General features: G+C 46.0%; 1 protein-coding gene across 1 annotated transcript; it reads right to left on the bottom strand.

The window, feature by feature from the left end:
• LOC120939782 (lymphocyte antigen 6E-like) lies at nucleotides 1-18128 on the bottom strand. The gene is made up of 3 exons (XM_040352137.1): nucleotides 18021-18128; nucleotides 8384-8503; nucleotides 1-270 (listed from the first exon to the last, which is right to left on the bottom strand). Exons 1-3 carry the CDS (start codon nucleotides 18070-18072, stop codon nucleotides 62-64), a joined length of 381 nt encoding a protein of 126 aa, XP_040208071.1. The 5' UTR covers nucleotides 18073-18128; the 3' UTR covers nucleotides 1-61.
• Nucleotides 18129-23800: the final 5672 nt, after the last annotated feature.

Raw genomic sequence — 23800 nt, 5'->3', positions numbered from 1 at the left:
GACTTTTATTACAGTAGGTTTATTGATGCAGGTTGGACAATCTGTTACCTCACATCATATATTAGAGAAGTGAGTCACTGAAGAACATCAGGATGGTTCCCATCACCAGGAAAATGGCGGCATAGCTGGACTTGATGCTGATGGCTGCGCTGACATTGCACAGGTCAGTGGTGCAGCAGGCTGTAGAGATTGAAGCCGTGGCAATGGTGCTACTGCTTGGCGTGCAGGTGGCTGTACAGTTCTTGGTGATCACAGTTACAGATGATCCAGCTACAGAGAGAGAACAAATGGAACAATCTTCAAACTCTAGCATGATATTTTTCTCTTAAAGTGTGCATGTCACAAATCCGGCCAATTCAAGCTAAGCATATGAGGAAAGAATACATAAGCAAGTAGCAGACTTTTGGTGTTAACTGTAACGAAACCCCGAGTATGAAAGGGGTTTAAGTCATTTAGGACATTCCATTCCCGAACACAAAGGCAGCTACCGAAAACTCCAACCAGCCGAACAAGAAAGCCATACGAATAATTCTCCCCCCAAGTACGAGACGAGGCTCTGTGTTGAGGGTCAAACAGGAATGAGATTTCATTGAAAGGAATACAAGTCTTATATACAGTAAAAAGAGGAGGTGCACACCTCCTGCTTTTATTACTCTAAAAATACACCTGTGACCAGAAACCTAATTAACATGAGCTAATTAACTAATCCCTCGCTGGATCCACAGGGAGTGTTTACTTACCTTGTCCCTGGATCTAGCGATGCCACGGCGCTGTGTGAGCGAGCGGGACCTCGCTCGATTCACACAGCATCCTCCTGTGCCGCCGATCTCCGTTCCCTGCGACGTTACGACGCACGGGAGCGGAGAATGGCGCCAAATTCAAAAACGTAAACAAACACATTACATACAGTATACTGTAATCGTATAGATTACAGTACTGTATGTAAAAAATACACACCCCCCTTGTCCCTAGTGGTCTGCCCAGTGCCCTACATGTACTTTTATATAATAAAAACTTTTCTTTCTGCCTGCAAACTGTAGATTGTCCATAGCAACCAAAGGTGTCTTTTTATGTCAAAAATGGTTTTAGAGCAGCTAGAAAACAGCGATAATAAATTATAATGACTTGCAGAATTGTGTGATAGCGATTTGTGGGGAAATTCGCCATAAAAAATAAAAAATAATGACAGCGACAATTCTGCAACTGAGCAAATTTCAGTGATTTTGAGTTGATTACATTATTGAATAATTTTTATTATAATTATGTTATTATTTGTTATAATTATTTATAATTATTTATTATATTATAATTTATAATTTTGTTGTTAAAAAAATTTCATACCCGGGATGCCTATTAGAATCTTGTTTGGTCAGATTTAAGTGAGTTATTCCTAAAAATGACAGGCCTACAGTATAAAACGCCAAATTTCCTTGCAAATAATGGTACCGCTTTCAGCACCTTTTTTCTGAAAGAATCATACCGCCAGGGAGGTTAAGCAGCCTGGTCATTGTGATGATAAATCAGGATTTCACTACAGGTCAGACTTGTCACTGAGCTTCACACAGTAGATGATACATTATCACACGTTTAAACACAGAACCCCTTATATAATTGCAGGGTTAATTAGCCCAGACAACAATAGCTGAAAGAGAAGCCACACTAGACTCATTTACATTATAAAAGGCAACAGACAGACAAGTGGCTGGAGGTGACATCAGCACCACCTAACAGTATGAATCAGTCAGTCTTTCTAATATGGCATATACAGGGTTCCAGAGTCTGTGTGTTTTGGGGGGACATGGACTTAAATCCAAAGTAACATTACTTCATGGTCCCCAGGCATACAACTCGCAAGGAGTATTGTTCCCTTAAAATCCATAAAGATCGGATGGAGCAGATGAACTTGCTGCTGAGTGGCAATACACTTCAAGATTTAAATACAAATACTATGAGTAGTCAGATTGCTGAGCTGCAAGCTATTTTGGACAAAGAAGAGCAAATCAACACAGAATTACGGACTGACAAGACCTTGCTAGTTGACCATGTTAGTCAGCTACAAAGTCAGATAGCAAGCAAGAAGACGGAGTTACTCCACATTTCATCAAGAATAGAAGAGCTAGATAAGCGTTTATCCACTGTGAGATCTGAGGAATCTCTGCACCGATCTCTGCAGTCCATCAGGTGGAGGGAGATCTCGGACTTGGCTGGTTCTATGAAAAAACACACCAAGTCTTTCACTGATCTGTCCTATTAAAGGAATTAGTAAAGCAGTTGATCACATAATCACATTTTATTTTTGTAGACCAGATTTATCCATTTCCTCTTTGTAATGATGGTGGAGTGTCGGACACACTGCTCTTGAGTTGTTTTTAATAAGTAGTGAGCTTCTACCTCAAAAAGTATGCTGAGGTACCCACAGTAAAGAATACTCCAATAAAAAAGAAATGCTGGTAAAAAAAAAAAAAAAAAAAAAAAAAAAAAAAAAAAAAAATCCATGGCCCATGATCGGAAGGCAAGAGGCTAGCACTCAGTCCTCTCCAAAAGCCTCTGTCCCGGCTAGCAGTGGCGTCTCCAGCTTTCATATTTAGGGGGGGCACATGGGGGGACAGGGACAGAAGTAGGGGGGCCAACTATAAAATGCAATTATATATATATATATCCTGGGGCCCTTTACTACGATCCCACTATGGGCCCTTTCACATGTTCTGCAGTGAGCTCCCTTCCTACTATCCTGGGCCCCCCCCCAGGGTGGCAGAAAACAAGAGATATATGTCACCAGCACACCAAGAAAATATATGATGCTGTGATGCTCCCAGTCAGATCTAATAAACACAGTATTTATTAGCATCAAGAGTACAACCACATGAATATAATCAACCGTATGATCAGCAGCCATGTGGGCTCTATGCCTGTAAAGTGTGGGCTTTGATCAATAAAATCACTGATATATATTTAACACTAGGAATTGACTAGGAGCATCACCTGGATTGCATCCCGATCAGCATGTCAGAGAAGGGTCCACTGCTGCTAAGCAACCTGCAGGGAGCTCAACAGTCTACAACCAATAGAGATGGGCTTGGGTGTGTTTGAAATCCCACATGCCCGATCCCGCCAGGAAGCCGACACTCCACAGCGCTAATCAATGTATGGGCTGCCTAAGAGCTAAGACCAGCCATAGACAGTTTAAATCTCAGCTGGTTCAGCAGAAACTGGCTGAGATTTGAACCATTAATGAGCAGATTCTCTTATAATTATCACTAGTGGTTGCTGTATAGTCACTAGTGATAATCACTGTTTGTCGGGAGAATATAATTGCTGGGCAGGAGGGATATTCCCCTGTCACCACTGTCTGTTGATGGGGGAATCATGCAAGTTTCTTTCCTGCAATCTGTGGATGCAGGAAAGGAATTTGCATCGTATATTATACGAATTTGCATCGTATAACTGAAAGTGAAAGTAAATTGTGAATGTTTTGAAAGAACAGGAGAGGGGGAGGGAGACAAATGGGGGGGGGGAGAAGGGATGGAGATAATGTAGTTCAGTGATTACAGTTACATAGTTATATATAGTTAGTCAAGTTGCAAAAAGACACAAGTCCATCCAGTTCAACCACAAAAATAAAAAAACAAAATAAACAAACAAAATAAAAAACACAGTACTATCCCATACACCCAACTCCATACCCACAGTTGATCCAGAGGAAGGCAAAAAACCCCAGCAGAGCCATGATCCAATTTGCTACAGCAGGGAAAAAAATTCCTTCCTGATCCCCGAGAGGCAATCGGATTTACCCTGGATCAACAATACCTATAAATGTTAGTACTCAGTTATATTCTGTACATTCAGGAAAGAATCCAGGCCTTTCTTAAAGCAGTCTACTGAGCTGGCCAGAACCACGTCTGGAGGGAGTCTGTTCCACATTTTCACAGCTCTTACTGTGAAGAAACCTTTCCGTATTTGGAGGTGAAATCTCTTTTCCTCTAGACGTAAAGAGTGCCCCCTTGTCCTCAGGGTTGACCGTAAAGTGAATAACTCAACACCAAGTTCACTGTATGGACCTCATATATTTGTACATGTTGATCATTTCCCTCCTTATTCTCCTCTTCTCTAGAGTGAATAAATTCAGTTCCTCTAATCTTTCCTCATAGCTGAGCTCCTCCATGCCTCTTATCAGTTTGGTTGCCCTTCTCTGCACTTTCTCCAGTTCTCCGATGTCCTTTTTGAGAACTGGGGCCCAAAACTGAACTGCATATTCCAGATGAGGTCTTACTAATGATTTGTACAGGGGGGCAAAATGATATCTCTGTCTCTGGAGGCCATACCTCTCTTAATACAAGAAAGGACTTTGCTCGCTTTGGAAACCGCAGCTTGGCATTGCATGTTATTATTGAGCTTATGATCTACCAAAACCCCCGGATCCTTCTCCACTACAGATCCCCCCAGTTGTACTCCCCCTAGCATGTATGATGCATGCATATTCTTAGCCCCCAAGTGCATAACTTTACATTTATCAACATTAAACCATTAAACATTAAACCAATCATCTGCCACTTAGTCGCCCAATTAGACAGAGCATTGAGGTTGGCTTGTAAATTGGAGACATCCTGCAAGGATGTTATTCCACTGCATAGCTTGGTGTCATCTGCAAAGACAGAAATTTTACTTTTGATCTCAGACCCAATATCATTTATAAATATATTAAATATATGCAGTGCACACACTTAAACACGGCCCAGGCTAGAATATCTGGTTGTGTGAGCGCTCGCATTATGCAGTGTCGGCGAGCACAGGGAGGGGGAGGAATCCCCTGCAGAGCTGACTGGGGATGCTCTCCCTCTCGGGGAGCAAAATACAAAAATTGCAAAAAAAAAAAAAAAAAAAACATTTTTTTTTTTTTTTTTTTTGGGGGGGCACATGGTGGGGCACAGCAGGATGTTGGGGGGGTCAGGGCCCCCTCTGGCCCCCCCCTAGGGACGCCTCTGCCGGCTAGGTCTGTCACATTAACAATATGTCATTATAATCAGTAGATCCAGAGCTATAGGCATCTGGATTTATATACAATCCTGACTTTTACTATGTAAATCCAGCTTGCCCCTCTCTTCCCACTTTCTAAGGCTCCCTATAAGTTCCTGGCCTGTGTCGGAGGACTTCAACAGGGAAATATAGGGCCCATTTGACATCAGTTTGACAGATGCATTGGACCTGCATTTAACCTTCTCCTAACCTGCATTTCCTTTCCCATAGGCTTGTATAGGGCAATGTGTAAGGGTAGGGTGATGGGGTGGTTGTCACGTCCTCCATGGTTCCCCTTCTTGTTGGGCACCAAAGAAGGGTCACATGGGGGTGTTTCTTTTGGGCTACATTAGGCAAAGAAATAGGTCACAAACCCCTGCACATGGGGTTACACTTCACCCAAAGGCATGCTCACCAATGCTCAGGGCCAGGCAGGTGGGAGCCATGGTCATGTGAAGAGTCAAACCAACTCAGAGATCAACCACATGTGTGCAGTGTCCAAGGTATGGAATTCCTCCTTAAGCTGCTTTGTCTCATGTCCTACACACTTCTACTGATATATGTGTTGTATGCGGAGGGACAGGCTGAGCCCAGGGGTGGAACTACCGCAATAGCGACCCACGCGGGCGCTATCGGGCCCACAGCCGGGTAATCACCATAGATAGAATCTATCTATGATTGTTGTGTGTTAGCAAAGCGAAGGAATTTGGTTTGCTAACACACTGAATCCGCCTTTCAGCCAATCAGGTTGCCGGGTCTGTTACCGGTCACCTGATTGGCTGAAACGTCAGGCGCTGTTATTGGAAGCCTGAGAGAGGACGGAAGAAGACATGGAGGACGTGCAGGAGACCGCCGCTGACCCGCTCCTAGACAAAGGTAAGTGCCGGCCAGCATCTGATGGGGCACAGTAGCGGCAATTGATGGGCACACTGGCAGCATCTGATGGGGCACAGTAGCGGCAATTGATGGGCACACTGGCAGCATCCGATGGGGCACAGTAGTAGCAATTGATGGGCACACTGGCAGCATCTGATGGGGCACAGTAGCGGCAATTGATGGGCACAAGCATCTGATGGGGCACAGTAGCGGCAAATGATGGGCAAACTGGCAGCATCTGATGGGGCACAGTAGCGGCAATTGATGGGCCCACTGACACCATCTGATGGGACACAGTAGCCGCAATTGATGGGCACACTGCCAGCATCTGATGGGGCACAGTAGCGGCAATTGATGGGCACACTGGCAGCACCTGATGGGGCACAGTAGTGGCAATTGATGGGCACAATGGCAGCATATGATGAGGCACAGTAGCAGCAATTGATGGGCACACTGGCAGCATCTGATGGGGCACAGTAGCGGCAATTGATATGCACACTGGCAGCATCTGATGGGGCACAGTAGCGACCTCATTCCCAGTAACAGAATGGGGTCCCGCTGAGCACATAGTGTGGCCCTCATGCGTGGTCTCAATTATCTCTTCTTTTTCAATATCTAGTTAGCAGGTTAGAATTCTTTGTAATGCTAGTCCACTCCCAGGGACCGGCAGAGAAGGATAGCTAACAAGGGAGTCAAACCACCGACCCCTCGCTACCAGAAAACCTGTCACCTAAGCAGGTACCATGCCAACAGACTGGTTGCTGTTTTTTATTGTGACCACTTATGGCAACTACCTCTTCCTTCTTGTCCTGTAGAATGACATGATCGGAAAGCTCACGATCACAAGTATGCATCGGGAGCTTACCAACCATCAATGGCTACTGTGCTGGGAGAGTGCTCTCAGCACAGTAAGTTGTTTTAACAGGGTCGCATACAGTGCCTTGAAAAGGTATTCATACCCCTTGACATTTTCCACATTTTGTCATCTTACAACCAAAAATGTAAATGTATTTTATTGGGAATTTATGTGATAGACCAACACAAAGTGGCACATAATTGTGAAGTGAAAGGAAAATGATAAATGGTTTTCAAAAGATGTTACTTGGCACCCCAGTTGTTTTGAAACTGCATTTCCCATGGTGCTCAACTACACTGCAGAGTGCATGAGCATTATGGGAAATGTAGTTCCAAAACATCAGGGGTGCCAAGGTTCGCTATAACTGGCCTCGGCCAAGATCCTGAAGCTGAGCTGCAGCATGGTGGCCAAGACCATACAGCGATTTAACAGGACAAGTTCCACTCAGAACAGGCCTTGCCATGGTCGACCAAAGAAGTTGAGTGCACATGCTCAGTGTCATATCCAGAGGTTGTCTTTGGGAAATAGACGTATGAGTGCTGCCAGCATTGGTGCAGAGGTTGAAGGTGTGGGGGGTCAGCCTGTCAGTGCTCAGACCATACACCGCACACTGCATCAAATTGGTCTGCATGGCTGTCGTCCCAGATGATGCACAAGGAAGCCCACAAACAGTTTGCTGAAGACAAGCAGACTAAGGACATGGATTACTGGAACTATGTCCTGTGGTCTGATGAGACCAAGAGAAACATATTTGGGTCAGATGGTGACAAGCGTGTGTGGCGGCAACTAGGTGAGGAGGACAAAGACAAGTGTGTCTTGTCTACAGTCAAGCATGGTGGTGGGAGTGTCATGGTTTGGGGATGCATGAGTGCTGCCGGCACTGGGGAGCTACAGATCATTGAGGGAACCATGAATGCCAACATGTACTGTGACATACTGAAGCAGAGAGACTGGGCCGCAGGGCAGTATTCCAACATGATAACGACCCCAAACACACCTCCAAGACCACCACTGCCTTGCTAAAGAAGCTGAGGGTAGAGGTGATGGACTGGCCAAGCATGTCTCCAGACCTAAACCCTATTGATCATCTGTGAGACATCCTCAAACAGAAGGTGGAGGAGCGCAAGGTCTCCAACATCCACCAGCTCTGTGATGTCATCATGGAGGAGGGGAAGAGGACTCCCGTGACAACCTGTGATGCTCTGGTGACCTCAATGCCCAAGAGGGTCAAGGCAGTGCTGGAAAATAATGACACTTTTGGCCCAATTTGGACATTTTCACTTAGGGGTGTACTCACTTTTGTTGCCAGCGGTTTAGACATTAATGGCTGTGTGTTCAGTTATTTTGAGGGGACAGCAAATCTACACTGTTATACAAGCTGTACACTCACTACACAACATTGTAGCAAAGTGTCATTTCTTCAGTGTTGTCACATGAAAAGATAGAAGAAAATATTTACATAAAATGTGAGGGGTGTACTTACTTTTGTTTGATATTATAAAATATATTGACGTTGTTGGTTGTAAAATGACAAAATGTGGAACCTTTCAGGGGGTATGAATACTTTTTCAAGGCACTGCATATGTGTGTGCATCAAGAGGTTATTAGGCGGATTAGTAATGTTTTGTTAAGTCTTACCTGCTGAAGCAGTTACTAAGTCCGTCTGGCAGTAGCCGGATCCGGATGGGCAGGTCGTCGCTGTCTTGCAGTTGCTGTTGCTGAGTTCATAGCTGCATGTGTAACATTGCAGGGAATAAGCTAAAAGAGAACAATTTAAAGTGTGACTCGATAAAAGCAGATGAAACTTCTACATTCATAGTGATAAAATGATAAGCACACCCCTGTTTTCACCAATGTAATGTTTTTTCTTCCTTTTGTTAAATTTCTTTCTTTGATAGACTAACTCAATCATTAATCCCCCCCCCCCCCCAAAAAAAAGAATCTGAGTTTGGCTGGTTTGGATATAAAGCTTCAAGCACAATCAGCGGCTAGCGGAGGACTGCATGTACTCTCCACCTGATTTGGTGAGTGTGCATTTTTGCTGTGGGTTGTTTAGGCTGGGGGTTATTCAAAAGGTTCAGGAATTGAGGCCATCCCAAAGAAGAAGACCACCCCAAGGAAGAAAACCATCCCAAAAAAGAAAACCATCCTAAAGAAGAAAACCATCCCAAAGAAGAAGACCATCCCAAGGAAGAAAACCAACCCAAAAAAAGAAAACCATCCTAAAGAAGAAGACCATCCCAAGGAAGAAAACCAACCCAAAAAAGAAAACCATCCAAAAGAAGAAGACCATCACAAGGAAGAAAACCAACCCAAAAAAGAAAACCATCCTAAAGAAGAAGACCATCCCAAAGAAGAAAACCATCCCAAAGAAGAAGACCATCCCAAAGAAGAAGACCATCCCAAAGAAGAAAACCATCCCAAAGAAGAAGACCATCCCAAGGAAGAAAACCATCCCAAAAAAGAAAACCATCCTAAAGAAGAAAACCATCCCAAAGAAGAAGACCATCCCAAGGAAGAAAACCAACCCAAAAAAGAAAACCATCCTAAAGAAGAAGACCATCCCAAAGAAGAAAACCATCCCAAAGAAGAAGACCATCCCAAAGAAGAAGACCATCCCAAAGAAGAAAACCATCCCAAAGAAGAAGACCATCCCAAGGAAGAAAACCATCCCAAAAAAGAAAACCATCCTAAAGAAGAAAACCATCCCAAAGAAGAAAACCATCCCAAGGAAGAAAACCAACCCAAAAAAGAAAACCATCCTAAAGAAGAAGACCATCCCAAAGAAGAAAACCATCCCAAAGAAGAAAACCATCCCAAAGAAGAAAACCATCCCAAGGAAGAAAACCATCCCAAAGAAGAAGACCATCCCAAAGAAGAAGACCATCCCAAAGAAGAAGACCATCCCAAAGAAGAAAACCATCCCAAAGAAGAAGACCATCCCAAGGAAGAAAACCATCCCAAAAAAGAAAACCTTTCTAAAGAACAAAACCATCCCAAAGAAGAAGACCATCCCAAAGAAGAAAACCATCCCGAGGAAGAAAACCATCCCAAGGAAGAAAACCATCCCAAAAAGAAAACCATCCCAAAGAAGAAGACCATCCCAAGGAAGAAAACCATCCTAAAGAAGAAAACCACCCCAAAGAAGAAAACCATCCCAAAGAAGAAGACCATCCCAAAGAAGAAAACCATCCCAAAGAAGAAAACCATCCCAAAGAAGAAGACCATCCCAAATAAGAAAACCATCCCAAAGAAGAAAACCATCCCAAAGAAGAAGATCATCTCAAAGAAGAAGAAGAAATGCAAGAAAGAAAAGTGGTTATCTGATGAGGCCATTTAAAAAACTGAACAAAGAAGGAGGGCAAAAGGCAATGGAGAAAAGGGGAAAATACCCAACTCGATGCAGACATCCAGAGCAAGAAGAGACAAAAGAAAACCTTCTTAACCACTTCCCGCCTAGCCTATAGCAAAATGATGGCCGGACGGTGGTTCAGTTATCCTGACTGGACGTCATTTGACATCCAGCAGGATAACAGCCGCCGCGTGCCCGTGGGGCACATGTTTGACACACCACTGCACTGATCCCGGTAAAGAGCTTCAGACGGAGGCTCTTTACCGCGTGCTCAACCGTGTCCAATCACGACTGATCACGACTTAAACAGGAAAAACTGTTGATCAGCTTTTCCTCACTCGACGCATGATTGGAAGCATTGAACTTCGTTTTTTTCAGCAGGTCGTTGTGTTTTACGTCACCGCATTCTAACATGATCGTTTTTTTAACCGATGGTGTCTAGGCGCGACGGACCATCAGTCAGCCTCATCGGTTAACCGATGAAAACGGTCCATCTGTCCGTTCTCATCGGATGGACTGATCGTGTGTACGAGGCTTAAAGGTGAATTTTTTTTACCTTTACAACCCCTTTAAATGAGACGTGTTGCCAACAGTCGATGTCGATGAATTTTGGGGATTTTCGCGTTTGTTTTTAACAAACCATAACGAATGCGCAGAATCCAAAATCCGAAAGATCCGACATAAAAATGCTTTATTTTCGTTTTGTTGCGACAACAGTTCGATACAGATAGAAGATTCGACACGACAGTGAACAATAGCGACCTGTTTCTCTCGAACCTGCGGTTGAATGTGCCTAACCTAACTCTATTAGTCTAAAAATTATTTGACATAGAAAGAAAAGATTCGACATTATAGAGACATGAAGATTCGACGAAGCATCCAAAAACATACAATCGCCACGATCGGACATTTATGGTCAAATGCTCCGCTCATAGGCTACAGAAGAATTTTAATGTTGGTTGACCAGTAATAATAATTAATAAATATAATTATTACTAGTGTCATACAGCATTAGAATTCTACTATAGCTTGTGGGCGGAGCATTCGATCGGAAATGTACTGATACGCCGGCCTAACTCTATGTGAATCTAGCTATTAGATTTTTCTCTGGATTGTCAATGGTTCAAGAGAAATTGGAAATGTACTGGTGGCGACCAACCACTTTACCCAATACACCCAAGCTGTTCCTACCAGGGATCAAAGGACATTTATAATTGTGGCAATGCTTTGGGAGAACTATTTTATCCATTACAGCCTACCCCATGGTTACACTCAGATCAGGGATTTTAAGAGCAAGCTAATTAAAGAATTACTTCTGCTGAACGTTCACAAAAATTAAACCACAACTTATCACCCCAAAGGTGATGCTCTCCCTAAGTCAATCAATAGAACCTTGCTTGATATTCTAGATACTCCACAACTTCCAAATTTCTGAGATGGGAATGAGGGACACCTATCAGCAAAAGTATGCAGGCATAGGACACACCCCTTGCCACTCCCCCTTAAAGGGGAATTGTACAACAAAATAAGATTGTTTAATCCCACAAGTGCTTTTTTTCCACTACTATTCCTTTATATTGGCTTTTGGAATTTACAAATGCAGCAATTTAGAAACCAGATGAAAGGTTTAGCGCTAGGAAACACTTTCTGAAAGATAAAAAGTGCATTTTATATACAACTCTATAGATCAGACCAAAATGAGGGACAAAGGAGGAGGAATGAGGGACAGAGGGACATTGCTCCAAATCAGGGACAGTTGGGAGGTATGGATACTCTATTAGTCAGCAAGCTGTCGATCGTGATCGACCCAGGATGGCCGACAGGTAGATCGTGACCACAGCTCTGCCTGCCTCAGGCCTCCGCCGCTCTCCTGTTAACTCCAGGGCGCGAGGCAGAAGGCCGTAGCTGGATGGAGGGTGGGGGTAGGAGCTGCTCAATGATTGTTTGCTAGGAGGTCCTAGCTCATGCCTTCCACCCAGCACTATGCTGTCTCCTGGTCTCCGCTCCGCTCTGGTGAACACATCGCGCTGGCAGGTGTGATGGCTCAGGTGACACTTCAGAGTGTGACTCTCCCCAGCCTCAGGCGGACCTTTCATCTCATATTCCTGATGCTGATGCACAATACCAGATAGCTAGGTCTATGTGTGTTGTGGTCATCTTCCAGTATATTAGTAGGTAAACCTGTTTATTGCAGTAGCTTTTTTATTCAACTCCTGTTAGCCTATAGTTAACCCTGTCCCTTCTGGTCTGGGATTCTATAGCTAGTTTTACATTGGAGCTCAATAACCAGCATAGGCTAGAGCAGAGGTGTAACTAGAACCTTTAGGGCCCCGGTGCAAGAAACCATGATGGGGCCCCCTGCCCTCCTTCCATCTGAGCCCTGGGCTTCCAATTCTGGAAGGGTGTCCATGGACATCCTCTCAAAACCGTGCTTCCCGCATGACCCCTGGAACATGCATGCAGCGCAATCACAGTGGCCCTTTACTATGTGATCAGCCGATCACATGTAAATAGTCTTGTCGGTTATCCGCAGCCCTTTCCTCCCACGTTGTGTCTGTGTTAGGAAAGGACTGCCGTTAACTGTCAAGACTGTCAGTAAATTGTTTACACTGATAACCAGTGCCCCAATCATCAGTGCCATCTATCAGTGCTCATCAATGCCACCAATTAGTGTCCATCAATGCTGCTTATCAGTGCTCATCAGTACCACCTATCAGTGCCCATCAATGCCACCTATCAGTGCACATTAGTGCCTCCTATCAGTGCTGCCTATCAGTGCCCATCAATGCCACCTATCAGTGCTCATCAGTGCCTCCTATCAGTGCTGCCTATCAGTGCCCATCAATGCCTCCTATCGGTGCCCATCAATGCCACCTATCAGTGCACATTAGTGCCTCCTATCAGTTCTGCCTATCAGTGCTCATCAATGCCTCCTATCAGTGCCCATCAGTGCATCCTATCAGTGTTCATCAGTGCCTCCTATCAGTGACCATTAGTGCCTCCTATAACTGCCCATCAGTGCCTTCTATCAGTGACCATTAGTGCCTGCTATCAGGGACCATTAGTGCCTCCTATCAGTGCTCATCAGTGCCTCCTATCAGTACCCATAAATGCTTCCTATCAGTGACCATTAGTGCCCTCTATCAGTGCCTTCTATCAGTGCCTTCTATCAGTGCCTTCTATCAGTGCTAATCAGTGAATGCTATTAATGTCCATCAGTGCGATCTGCCTTCTCAGCACAGCACGGCTCTGAGCGGAGCGCGTGTCTGTCATGGAACAGTAGCACAGAGACACCGGCAATGATGTTCTGCTCCCCCTTCTCCCCCTCTCCAGTCAAGTGTGAAGCTAACATGCTCACATTTCCCGAGGAGCATACACAAGAGAGGGAAGGGGGTAGAAGGGGGAGCAGTGAGATCAGCTGTGTCCTCTCATCCCGTGCGAGAGAAGCCGGACGGGGAAATAGAATGCCAATGCCGGTGTCTCTGTGCTACTGTTCCATGACAGACACGCTCTTCGCTCATAGCAACCCCGCTGCCCCCCTCGACAGTAATGGAATGCCAGGACCCCATCGCAAGTGCGACTGTTGCGACCCTGGTAATTCCGCCACTGGGCTAGAGCCAGGTTAGGCATCTGATGGCCACTTCTGATAGTTAGACTTCCGGTTGAATGGCAGATTAAACAAATAATGACTAAGATGCAGAGTAAATAGGCTGATGTGAGCTCCAGTATGTTTTTTGCAGGAGGGAATCTGCGTTCCGGATTAGTTGGAAGATCACCCCACTGATTTTTTTTCCATGTCTTCTACACTCATGCCTCGTACACACGACCGGTTTTCACAGCAGGAAAACTGCAATGAGAGATTTCACGGCAGGAAAACTGCGGGGGAAAAAAAAGAGAACTTTTTCCCAGTAGTTTTCCTATGGGAAAACATACACACGGCCGGGATTCCCGGCCAAAGCTCTCACCGCAGTACTTCCGATGGGAAAACCTCTCGTGTGTACATGGGGAAAGTTACCGAGCAGGTTCTCGGTTTTCCCCTCGGGATTACCACCAGGGATTCCTTACGTGTGTACCAGGCATAAGATGGAAGCCACATCATGATCATTTTTAGTGGCTTCTGTAACTAGACTTTGTTGCAACATTCATCTGGAGGTATCTCTAATAATGACTATAAATGTGCAGAATGTAGATCCTTTGTTGATATTACCTGTTTGTACATTGGATGTATGTAGAATTTTTTTACAATTTTTTTTTTTTTTTTTTTTTAGTGAATGTTGGCTGAAAATGTTCTGCCGTGTGTAAGCAGAATAAGTTCACGGCCAGCGCCCATTCGGACAAAAATCCACGGAAAAGTCAGATGGAAGTCCGATCGTGTGTATGAGGCTTAAGACCTGAGTATATAATGACCATGCAGATCTCTGTAGTCAATCAGGTTGCAGGCATCTAGCAAATCCTGGATCGCAGGATTGAATGTTCTGATTGAGATCCACAGAATGTGGAGGAAGCCAAAAACGCAGCTTTCTCCACTCCACTTTCTACGCTCCATCAGACAATTGTTGTCGGATTTTCTGCCAACAAATGTGGGGTAGCATGCGTTAAAATTTTCCGACAACAAATGTGTCTTGTCGGATTTTCCGATCGTGTGTACAGATGTCCGTAGGACAAAAATCTAAAAAACAAACACGCATGCTCGGAAGCAATGCTCACCATAACACAACATTAGCAGAATGTGCCCAAAGGGTGGCGCTAAAGAGCTGAAAAACCATATAGTCTTGTGTTTGTTGGCCAACAATTCTTTGCCGTTTGTATGCAATACAAGTTCCTGGCCAACGCCATTCAGACAAAAGTCTGAGGCTTTGTCCGAGGATTTACAGTGACAGAGCCTCCCTCTGTCACAGATTTTATAGTTCCTATTGGATTCAACAAAAATATTCTACCCTTGTCCTTCGATTTTTTTTTTCCACTTGCTCGGTCTGGTCAAAACTGATTGTCAAATCTTACCCTTTACCTTTAAGGCCCCGTACACACGACCAAACATGTATGCTGAAACTGGTCCGCGGGCCTGTTTCAGCATACATGTTCGGTCGTGTGTAGGCGCGAGCGGGCCGAATTCCAGCAAACATTTGCCCGCCGGGCCTTTTCCCAGCGGGCAAATATTCCTGGATTCCGTCCCTCGCATGCGTCGAATGACTTCGACGCATGCGTGGAAGCCTTTAAATGGCAGGCCCGCCCACGTCGCCGCGTCATCGCCGCGTCATCGTCGCGGCGACGACGACGCGGACACGCCCCGCGTAGTGTTTACGCGCGGACTTCTGTACGATGGTTAGTACAACCATCGTACAGAAGCCCTCTGGCAGGCATGTACGGTGAAAACGGTCCGACGGACCGCTTTCACCATACATGTTTGCTCGTGAGTACCCAGCCTAAACCTCGTACACACGATTGAATTTTCCAACAACGAATGTGTGATGGAAGGGTTTTGTTGGATAATCCGACCGTTTGTACGCTCCATCAGGCAATTGTTGTCGGATTTTCTGCCAACAAATGTGGGGATAGCATGCTTTAACATTTTCTGACAACAAATGTGATATGTGTTGTCGGATTTTCCGATCGTGTGTGCAGACGTCCGTCGGAAAAAAAATCTAAAGTACAAACACGCATGCTCAGAAGCAATGCTCACCATAACAGAGCATTAGCAGAAGTTGCCCAAAGGCTGTCGATAAAGAGCTGAAAAACCACGTAGTCTCGTGTTTGTTGGTCGACAATTCTTTGCCGATTGTATGCAAGACAAGTTCACGGCCAACGCCCTTCAGACAAAAGTCTGATGCTTTGTCCGCAGAAAATCCGATCGTGTGCCCGAGGCTTTACAGTGACAGAGTCGCCCTCTGTGACAGATTTTATAGTTCCTATTGGATTCAACAAAAAATTTCCACCCTTGTCCTTCGACTTTTTTTTTCACTTTCCTCGGTCTGGTCAAAACTGATTGTCAAATCTTACCCTTTACTCTAAAGCCTCGTACACACGATCGGATATCTGATGAAAACAGACCGATGGATTTTTTCGTTGGATATCCGATGAAGCTGACTTTCATCAGTCTTGCCTTCACATCATCGGTCAAAAATCCGACCGTGTCCAAACGCGATGGCGTAAAACACAACGACGAGCCGAAAAAAATTAAGTTCAATGCTTCCGAGCATGCGCCGACTTGATTCTGAGCATGCGTGGATTTTTGTCCGATGGAGTTCCACACAGACGATCGGATTTTTCTATCGTTTTTTTTTTATCCATAGGAAAAATGTAAAACATGTTCTGGGGCAGATCCTCGTACCTTTGCGCCGGGTGCAGAGTATCTAAGATACGCTACGCCGCCGTAACTTTATTCTTTTTTTTTTTGAATCCTGAAAGAATTCGCACCGTAAGTTACGGCGGCGTAGTGTATCTTTGGCGGCGTAATGGCGCAGAATTCAAATGGATGTAATGGGGGCGTGTTTTATGTTAATACGTCGTGACCCGGCGTAAACAACGTTTTTTTTTAACTGCGCATGCGCCGTCCGTGGGGGTATCCCAGTGAGCATGCTCGAAATGAACCCGGAACAAGCCAATGCTCACGACGGTGACGTCATACTACGCAAATCCCTATTCGCGATCGACTTACGCAAACAACGTAAAAAATTCAAAATTGTACGCGGGAAGGACGGCCATACTTAACATTGAGTACGCCTCATAACAGCAGCTTTAACTATACGCCGGAAAAAGCCGAACGCAAACGACGTAAACAAAATGCGCCGGCCGGTCGTATGTTCGTGGATCGCCGTAAATAGTTCATTTGCATACTCGACGCGGAATCCGACGGAAACGCCACCAAGCAGTCGCCGAAAAATTGCAGCTTAGATCCGACGGCGTACTAAGACGTGCGCCTGTCGGATCTAGCCGAGATGCCGTCGTATCTTGTTTTGAGGATACAAAACAAAGATACGACGCGGGAAATTTTAAATTACGCGGCGTATCAATAGATACGCCGGCGTAATTTCTTTGTGGATCTACCCCGTTCTGTTTTTTTTCCACCAATGAAAAAAAAATGATGGAGCCCCACACACGATCGGTTTGTCCGATGAATACAGTCTGTGTTCATCGGACAAACCGATCGTGTGTATGAAGCTTTAGGTATTTGAACAAGCATACTGAAAAGGACTATTTTGCAACTGGCGGGGGGGGGGGGGGGATCGTGGTAATATGAGGGGTAGAGGAGAAATAATGCCCTGTACACACGATCGGATATCTGATGAAAACAAACCGATGGATTTTTTCGTCGGATATCCGATGAAGCTGACTTTCATCAGTCTTGCCTACACACCATCAGTTAAAAATCCGATTGTGTCCAACGCGGTGACGTAAAACACTACGACGTGCTGAGAAAAATTAAGTTCAATGCTTCCGAGCATGCGTCGACTCGATTCTGAGCATGCATGGGTTTTTGACCGATGGATTTACCCCACAGACAATCGTTTTTTTTCTATTGGTTTTCTAACCATAAGAAAAATTTAAAACAGGTTCTATTTTTTTTTCACCGATGGGGAAAAAAAAAAGATGGGGCCCACACACGTCCGTTTTCATCAGACGAACCCATCGTGTGTACAGGGCATTCGAAAAAAAAATGGAGGCAACAAAAGACGAAATAAAAAAGCGCACATACCTAAGGGTCTCCAGCCCCAGACAACAGCAGAATATAATAACCACATTTTAAGGCAGTTGCAATGGAACCGAGCCCCAATCATCTCAAAGGGTATTGAGAATATCTAGGTTATAATATATATATTACTTGTTGATAGAATTTTATTTTCTTTTTCTTTTTTTATTACATCAAAAAATGTTAAAAATCCCCAGAAAAATATCATATTATCAATAGTATCAGTGGCCACTTACCTGCTCCTACGCAGAGGGCTGCCAGCAGTAGGATATATGTGTGTGCTGCCATTGTAAGCCGGAGGAAGCTTGTGAGCGTAGAATCCCAGAATAATGTATATATATATATATATTTCCAACCCCACCCCCCCCCCCCCAATCTCCACCGCCCAATATCGACACAACAATGGGTTGCACTGCCTCACATTGGAATTCTGCGCTAAAGAAAGAAAAGATTATATACTGTATGTCTTTGTTTGGTTTGGGGCTACTTTCAAAAGGACAGCATCCGCCCTACTTCTGACGCTGAAAAATAGTTGTATATTTAGTCTGGTTGGAAAAATACACTAATCTCAATCAACAGAAAAAAAGAGCAAATAGAAAACATCCATACACTGGGCCAGATTCATGTAGCTCAGCGGATCTTTAGATCCGCCAGATCTACCTGTTTTACGACCCGCCGGTGCAATTTAGCGAGGCAAGTGCATGATTCATAAAGCAATTACCTCGCAAATTGCACCATCGGATCCTAACTCCCCCCGGCGGAATGCAAATTCCGCGGCTAGGGGGAGTGTACAATTTAAATCAGGCGCGTTCCCGTGCCGATTTAACTGCGCATGCGCCGCCGGCGAAAAAGCCCAGTGCGCATGCTCCAAATGACGTAGCTAGGACGTCATTGTTTTCGGCGGCGAGGTTACTTACGGGCATCCGTATTCCCGACGGACTTACGCAAACGACGTAACAACTTTAAAACTCGGCGCGGGAACGTCGGCCATACTTAACATTAGCTACCCCTCATATTAGCAGGGGTAGCTATCCGCCGGAAAAAGTCGAACGCAAACGACGTTGAAAAAGAGCGACAGGCGGGCGTACGGACGTGAATCGGCGGTTCTCCTCATTTGCATATGCAACGTTTAAAAAAAAGCGACGACACCTAGCGGCCGGCGGGAGATTACAGCCTAAGATTCGACTGGTGTAAGTCACTTACACCAGTCGGATCTAAGGGAGATCTATGCGGAACTGATTCTTATGAATCAGTCGCATAGCTCCGACCGTGGGATCTCAGAGATACGACGGCGTGTTCATTACTTTGCACCTAAACCCACTTGGTGTATAGTGCAAGTGTGCTAATTACTTTGCACCTAAACCCATTTGTTGTATACTGCTAGTGTGCTCATTACTTAGCACCTAAACCCACTTGGTGTGTACTGCACGTGTCCTCTACAGTTTGCACCTAAAGCTACGAGGTGTGTGTACTGACTTTGTCCTCTGCAGGCCATTATTATGTCTGGAAGGACAACAATGAGAGGCAGAGGGTCACGAGGGCAAGCAGGCTCTGCATGTAGATGCAACAGTGCTGGTGGTGGACACGGTGCACCCTCTTCAGCACGTGGCCGTTTGACACGCTCGTCCTTGTTTTCGGGATGATCAACATGCAGACAAATTTGGTAGAGTGGATGACCAAGCCGTCCTCATCCTCCTCATCCTCTCTCACCCAGGCTGAGCTTACTTTGTCTGGCAAAGTACCTGCCAAGGCGTCCTCTTCCCTCTGCTCAATGGCATCACTAACTCCTTCCCTAGTTCCACCATGTCCTCCTGAGGAGTCCCCGAACTGTTTGAACACAGTGTTGGGTACATGCTGCATGAAGATGCACAGCGTTTTGAAGGCTCCGATGATGGAACACAGATAGAGGAAGGCAGTAATGTGAGCCCAGAGAGAGGGGGTGCCCAAGAAGGACAGCAATCTGGCAGTCATGTTCCACCAGCTGCAGCATACTGCCAGGTTTTCGACAGTGATGGGGTGGGAGGGGATGATGAGTTCACTGACTGTACGTGGGTGCCTGATAGGAGAGAGGAGGCACAGGCACATCTCCAAAGAGGCAGGATGCCCTCCAGGGGCCAGCTTAAGGGCAGCACACCAACTGCATTACATCGCAGAGCTACGCTTGTGCAGGGCGCTGCTGTGTCTCAGCGTTACTGCAAAAGTTCTTTGGTGTGGGCCTTTTTTGAGACATGTGCATCAGATCGCACCGTTGCTATTTGCAACATACAGTATGTCTCAAGCGTATCTCACGTGGCCAAAACATCACCCGCTTGGGCACCACATGCTTGACCAGACATATGTCGACCTGCCATGCAGTTAGTTGGCAAACATACCTGAAAGACCCACACCAAAGAACAAAGCGGATCTCCCCTTGCCCCTCATCAGCTGGGATCTCCAACCCCACTATACCCTTAGTCATCTCTGAAGCCTGCACTGATAGGACTGAAGGTGTAGAATTAGGTGTGTCACAACCTAGTAGTACATGCGGGCAATCTACTATCGGTACACCGAGGGCAGATTGTACCAGGCAAATTTCCCTGCCCCAGCTGCTGCAGCGCCAAAAGAAGTACTCTCCCAGCCATCCACATGCCCAGCGGTTGAATGCTAGCTTAGCGAAATTGCTAGCACTTCAACTGCTGCCTTTTCAGATGGTAGATTCTGCCCCCTTCCGTGAGTTTGTGGAATGTGCGGTACCTCAGTGGCAAGTTTCCAAACACCACTTTTTCTCACGGAAGGCGATTCTGGCTCTCTACCAGCATGTGAAAGGCAATGTCCATGCCTCGCTGGACAGGGCGGTCAGTGGTAAGGTGCATATTACCGGTGACTGATGGTCCAGCAGGCATGGACAGGGACGTTACCTCTCTTTCACGGCGCATTGGGTGACTCTGCTGGCAGCTGGGAAGGATGCAGGGCAAGGTACAGTAGTGTTGGAGGTTGTTCCGCCACCACGCCTCCAAAACACTACTACTGGTTGTGACACACCTCTCTCCTCCACCCCCTCCTCTTCTTCTTCCTCTGTGGCCTCTTCCTGTGCTGATGTTTCCTCGGAACCAGCGGTGCTCCGTAGGCGTACGAGGAGCATACCCAGGAATGCAGGCAAAGAGATGCCATGCGGTGCTAGAGCTGGTGTGCTTGGGAGACAGGAGCCACACTGGGGCAGAGGTTCTGTCAGCTCTGCAGGGGCAGGCTCAGAGGTGGTTGACGCCATGCCAGCTTAAGCCAGGAATGGTGGTGCAGCAGTTCTTGGGCAGGTTCCCGGGCTTACAGGATGTCCTGAAGCAGGCCAGGAAAGTCTTTGTGCATTTCCAAAGATCATATAATGCTAGTGCTCGGCTGACAGACCTCCAAAGGGAATACAACCTGCCCAAGATCCGCCTGTGACATGCCCACCAGATGGAACTCTACATTGGCCATGCTGCAGCGGCAGCACACGCAGCAGAGGGCCATCAATGAGTACCTGTGCCAATATGGCAGCAGAACTGGGTCAGGAGAGCTTGGTTTTTTTTCCCCACACCAGTGGGCCTTGATCAGGGATGCATGCACTGTCCTGTCACCATTTGAGGAGGCCACGAGGATGGGGAGCAGTGACAGTGCATGCATCAGTGAGACTGTCCCTCTTATTCACATGTTGGAGCACACGCTACGTAGAATAATGGACAGGGCCCTTGCGGCAGAACAGAGGGAGGAAGAGGAGGACTTCCTTACCTCTCAAGGCCCCCTTTATTCACACAGTGGTCCTGCATGCCGGCCTAGCACACAGGAGGAGGACGAGGTGGAGGAGGATGATTGTATCAGCAGCATGGAGGTGGAGCCTAGCACTCAGCATCAGCATCAGCAGCAATCTTCAAGGGATCACTTGCAGTCCCAAGGAACCCATGGACTTTTACGTGGCTGGAATGAGGTGGCTGTGGATCCTGTCGTCCTCAGTGATCCAGAGGACTGTGCCCCGAATGCCTCAGCAAACCTACGCTGCATGGCCTCCCTGATCCTGCAAAGCCTGCGTAATGATCCTCGTATTCGTGGTATCAAGGAGAGGGATCATTACTGGTTGGCAACACTCCTTGATTCACGTTACAAGAGTAAGGTTGCGGAACTTATCTTGCCGTCACATAGGGAGCAGAAGATGAAACATCTTTGGGAGGCCTTGCAGAAAGGTCTGTGCAACGCGTTCCCAGAACCTGGGGGATTACCAAATCTTGGTCCTGGACAACGTGTTGCTGAGGCTTCGGTGAGTCACAGAAGGAGCGGTGGAGAAGGTGGCCATCTGACCGATGTGTTCAGACAATTTTTTAGTCCGCAGCCCCAAGGTATGACCGCCGGTTCCAGCAACCATCGCCAGCGTCTGGTTTACATGGTGCGTGAATACCTAGGGGCAAGATCAGACTTGGACACCTTCCCCACCGAAAATCCTCTGGCTTACTGGGTCTTGAGGATGGATCACTGGCCAGAGCTTGCACAGTACGCAATTGAGCTACTGGCTTGTCCTGCATCCAGCGTTCTTTCAGAACGCACATTCAGTGCTGCTGGAGGCTTTGTGACCGATCACAGGGTGCGCCTCTCCACCGACTCCGTCGATCAACTAACTTTCCTAAAAATGAATCAGGCTTTGATCAACAACAGTTACCAAGCACCTGATGCTGATGTAACTGAATAATTTTTTGGGAAATGTCAGATCCCTTGGAGACTGCCTATGCTGATGCTGAGTGACATTTCCTGTTATGCTGCTGACTGAATACCCTTTTCCTCCTCAATGATCTTGCTGATAGCTAGTAAGAACATTGTTGGTTCTGTCCACCGCCACCATTGCCTAAGGCCCAATTTGTCTGCCCCTGTTTAACAGGGGCGTATAATAACAATTTTTGATGCAAGACTGCATGTGGCTCTTTGCTGCGCTCCAATGACATTATCTGTGAGGGGTTGCAGTGTCGTGGCACCGCCACCAGTGCCTAAGGCTCAATTTTACTGCCCCTGTTTAACAGAGGCGTATAATAACAATTTTTGATGCAAGACTTTGCATGTGGCTCTTTGTTGCGCTCCAATTACAGTATCTGTGAGGGGTTGCAGTGTTGTGCCTAAGGCCCAATTTTTCTGCCCCTGTTTAACAGGGGCGTATAATAACAATTTTTGATGCAAGACTTTGCATGTGGCTCTTTTTTGCGCTCCAATTACAGTATCTGTGAGGGGTTGCAGTGTTGTGGCACTGCCACCAGTGCCTAAGGCCCAATTTTTCTGCCCCTGTTTAACAGGGGCGTATAATAAAAAATTTTGATGCAATATTTTGCATGTGGCTCTTTGCTGCGCTCCAATGACATTATCTGTGAGGGGTTGCAGTGTCGTGGCACCGCCACCAGTGCCTAAGGCTCAATTTTTCTGCCCCTGTTTAACAGGGGCGTATAATAACAATTTTTGATGCAAGACTGCATGTGGCTCTTTGTTGCGCTCCAATAACAGTATCTGTGAGGGGTTGCAGTGTTGTGCCTAAGGCCCAATTTTTCTGCCCCTGTTTAAAAGGGGCGTGTAATAACAATTTTTGATGCAATACTTTGCAGCAGGGCTTATTAATGCGCTCCAACTAAAGTATCTGTGAGGGGTTGCAGTGCTGTGGCACCGCCACCAGTGCCTAAGGCCCAATTTTCCTGCCCCTAAGGCCCAATTTTCCTGCATATAATAACAATTTTTGATGCAAGACTTTGCATGTGGCTCTTTGTTGCGCTCCAATGACATTATCTGTGAGGGGTTGCAGTGTTGTGGCAATGTAAACACCACAAATCTAGATTTGTTCTTTTAGGCAGCATTGATATAATAATAAGCCACACATTGTTGAGTATCCAAAAATAGTCATTTTTATTTTTTCCAAAAATATCTTAATATAAATTCTTAAAGCGGAAGTAAACCCATCGTTCTAACAGTTTCAAAAAGCAGTTACATTTCCGGCATGCCTGGATTGCTAACTGTCACATTGGTTGTGCTCTCAACC

Source organism: Rana temporaria, chromosome 5, assembly GCF_905171775.1.
Source record: "Rana temporaria chromosome 5, aRanTem1.1, whole genome shotgun sequence".
Classification (NCBI taxonomy): Eukaryota; Metazoa; Chordata; class Amphibia; order Anura; family Ranidae; genus Rana; species Rana temporaria.
The sequence above is the reverse complement of the archived record's forward strand: the minus strand, read 5'-3'. Positions and strand labels throughout refer to the sequence as shown.